The following is a 3265-nucleotide window of genomic DNA, read 5'->3' as shown; positions in this document are numbered from 1 at the left end:
TGACCAGCTTGGCACAGTTCCTAATACAGATCAATGTTAGTTCTCTTCTTTCATAAAAGTCCTGTCTCTCTCAGAATCCACCCTCCCCAAACAGTCTGTGACAGCCAGATGTTTCACACAAAAACTGTGTTTTCTTAAGGATAAACTTGGAGGAGTTAGAATCTCGTCAAGCCACATTCTTTGGCTTTAGTCATATTTATCACCAGCCTGCACCTCCCTGCACCCCACTTGCTCACGCTCCCACAAGCAGAAAGAAAAACTCCTGGGAACCTCAAATGATATCGCTCATTTGTATGCACCGCAGTGTCATACATGCTTAAGGGGACACACTGCCATCTGCATACTCTTTATCAATGATAGTGAAACCCAGGGTCCTTACGACTTTGATTAAATTCAGTTTTAAATCCTAGCTCTAGAAATCATATCTCTCACAATATATCTACACCCCAAAGACCTAGCCTTTCTCCACAAGCAGCAACCCCCAGGCAGCAGAAGCCAGTTGCCTGGACCTGACTAATGATTACAAGGCCCGACCTCTGGCAGGCTACAGATAACATCTTGATCTAAGTTATGTTTCTGTTCCTGAGCCCTAAGAAGGAACTACCTCCTGGCTATTTTCCCTTGAGAACAGACAGAGGGACACCAGAACAGACTTCAGAGCTGTCCTCAAGACTTGAAGAAATAATTTATTACCCTCACCACTGACCAATCAGCTCACAGCATGACCTGAACCCCCTAACCCACCGTGTCTTGAGATTTTGCCCCCTATATTCTGTAACCTACTTGACAGGGAGTTTGGACTTTGAGCATAGCTTCCAGGTCCCCTGGATGGCACCATTCATCAATAAAATCCTTCTGCACTGAAATTCTAGTATTCGGCTCGGCTAGCACTGGGTGGACAAGTCTTTCTATAACACAAGTAATACCTCACATTTAGCTTTATGGCTAATTTTAATTAGCCCAAGAGCGCTACCCTCACCCTCTGCCGGGGCAGAAACACCTACCCAGAGCCCTGCCAGGAGAGAAGCCCACAGGACCCTCCTGCCCTCTTACCTGCAGAGCTCCCAGGGGCCCCAGCCTCCCAGCAGCAGAAGAAAAGGGGCAGAGCCAGGGCCCAGAGAGAGCCCATCCTAGCTGGGACTCCGGCCACTGCTGCTCAGCAGATCTTCCCACTGCCTCTCACAGCCACCCGTTCCTGCTTCCTCTACCCAGAGAGGAGGGGCCGGCCACCTGCCTAGGTGTGACCTGGTAGTTTCCAGACTGAGGCCAGCTGATCACCCATGCACAGACTGAGCACTGGCAGCAAGATAACCCGCCTGTCCCCTTGCCCAGTGACCTCTCCTCTCTGCAGTTTCATTTGAAAACATGGAATCATTTTCACAGTGATACTGACCCTTGGGTCCTGCAGCCCAGGAGGTCATGGAAGATGGTGCTTCACACACCTTTCCCTGTCTCCTGCCCTTCACCCCTCCCCACCTCCTTATGCCTTGGGCTTGGGTTTTTACTCAGACAGACTTGGATCTCATTCCTAATCCTAGACTTCATTAGTAAACTAGTAATCTAGGGTAAATTAGAGAAACTTTCTGAACCTCAACTTTCTGGCTATTAAATGGGCATATTGCTACCTCGCTGGACTGTTTTGTGAGAATTACATAAGAGAGTAAACTCTTGCACAGTGCCTGCTGCCACACACTTGGTGCTCACCAAAATCAAGTCTCTCGGGTGCTCAATAAATGAGCGAGAGCCCTGATGTCTGCCCTGACCCTCAAGCAGTAGAGAGAAGGGACAGCCCTGAGGTCTGCAGGAGACAGCTCTCCAGTGTGGGGCAGGCAGGACTCTGATTCTAACATTCCACTGTCACATCCTGTGACTCCGCATCCCAGCCAGAGCCAGGCCCATGCCCTGCTGCCAGCCTGGAGGTTCAGGGTGGAGAAGGCACTAGCTGGGAGAAGGGAAAGTGTACGTGTGCTAGTCGCAGTCACAGGGTCTGTGAGGAGGGAAGTGTGAGGGTGATGACTTAGGGAAACTTAGGGGATTTGGCCACAAAGAAGGGAATGAAGCTGCTGGGCATATACCCAAGTGCCTGGAGAAGAACCCTAACCCCACATGGGGCCAATGAGCTGGTCGAACAAGGTACCTTGGGAATTTCAGGACAAGAGTTTTATGATGAAAGCAGCTGTAGAAAGGAGGAAAGAGGCTGCATCAGCATCAAGAAATCACAAGCTCTCAGGACTAGAAGGAACTTTAAAGTGGGATCTAAAGGCTGGGTTCTATTTTCTGCTTCTTTCTTAATAGTGGCCCAGCAGCCATGTGATCTTGGACAAGTCATTTGTCTTCTCTGGGCTTTGGTCAACAAGAGCTCCGCAATCTTCTTGGCCATGCAGTCTGAGGTTGTGCACTGGGTCTGTGACTGTCTTCCAGTACCTAACCCTGCCCTGGATAAAGGGCTCTGCTGGAGAAAAGAGTCGTCCAGGGCATGTGGTGAAGGGATACTGTATGAGAATAAGCTGAGGGGCTCCATCTGGGGTACAACCCAGCACTTGGGGTCAAGGATCTCAGACTCCAGGTCCAACTACACCATTAATCTATAGACTACTCCTGACAGGCTGAGCCCTCCCATTCAACCCCAGTGCTTGGCCTTATGAAATGGGAGGGTGGATTGCCCTTCAGGGGTTTCAGGTGAGGAGAAGGGGCCCAGGGCCACAGCAGTGACTGAATTCTGCTGGACCCTGTCCAATAGTGTGTGATGTAGGGTGAGGCTTCCTCCTAGCGAAGACAGGAGAAATCCATCAAGAATGCAACTCCTTTCTGCCACCTCCCTTCCCTGCTGGGCTGCCTCTGTCCCACCCCAGCCAGGAAAGGGACTTCCTCATTCCAGCAGCCAGTGGCTTAATCTACAGAGGAATTCCAGGTGCGCTTTCACCACCACCACACATCCCTACTCTCCAATTCTTTTTTTTTTTTTTTCAATATATAAATGACCCGCAGCCCAGGTCAGCCATGGCAGATAAGGAGGTGAGGAGTCCTCCAGAAGGGAAGCTGGCTGAATGCTTCCCTGGGTTTGCTGAATTTGTCTAGTCCATCTTCCTCTGTTTCTGGGGGAATTTCCAAGCCTGGCCACATGACTGTTAGCTTCAGGGCCATAATAATCAGACAGTACCTGGACCCCCATTTCAGCCAAACTCTGCTCTCTCCCAGAATCAACATAGGAGGCTATTTCATTAACTTAACAAACATTTGGAGCACCTACTGTATGCCAGACACT

The 3265-nt window shown here is 50.0% G+C and overlaps 1 protein-coding gene across 1 annotated transcript in view; it reads right to left on the bottom strand.

Moving 5' to 3' along the window:
• The window catches only part of MUC20 (mucin 20, cell surface associated), a 9788-nt gene extending 8571 nt beyond the window's left edge, over window positions 1-1217 (bottom strand). The window contains exon 1 of the mRNA XM_005873152.1: window positions 1054-1217. Within this exon, the coding sequence (XP_005873214.1) occupies window positions 1054-1129 (76 nt within the window). The 5' untranslated portion in view covers window positions 1130-1217. The remainder of the gene's footprint in view (window positions 1-1053) is intronic.
• Between the last annotated feature and the right edge of the window lie 2048 nt (window positions 1218-3265).

This window comes from Myotis brandtii, unplaced genomic scaffold (genome assembly GCF_000412655.1).
Source record: "Myotis brandtii unplaced genomic scaffold, ASM41265v1 scaffold4, whole genome shotgun sequence".
Classification (NCBI taxonomy): domain Eukaryota; kingdom Metazoa; phylum Chordata; class Mammalia; order Chiroptera; family Vespertilionidae; genus Myotis; species Myotis brandtii.
Note: the sequence above shows the minus strand (reverse complement) of the source record. Positions and strands in the feature narration are given on the sequence as shown.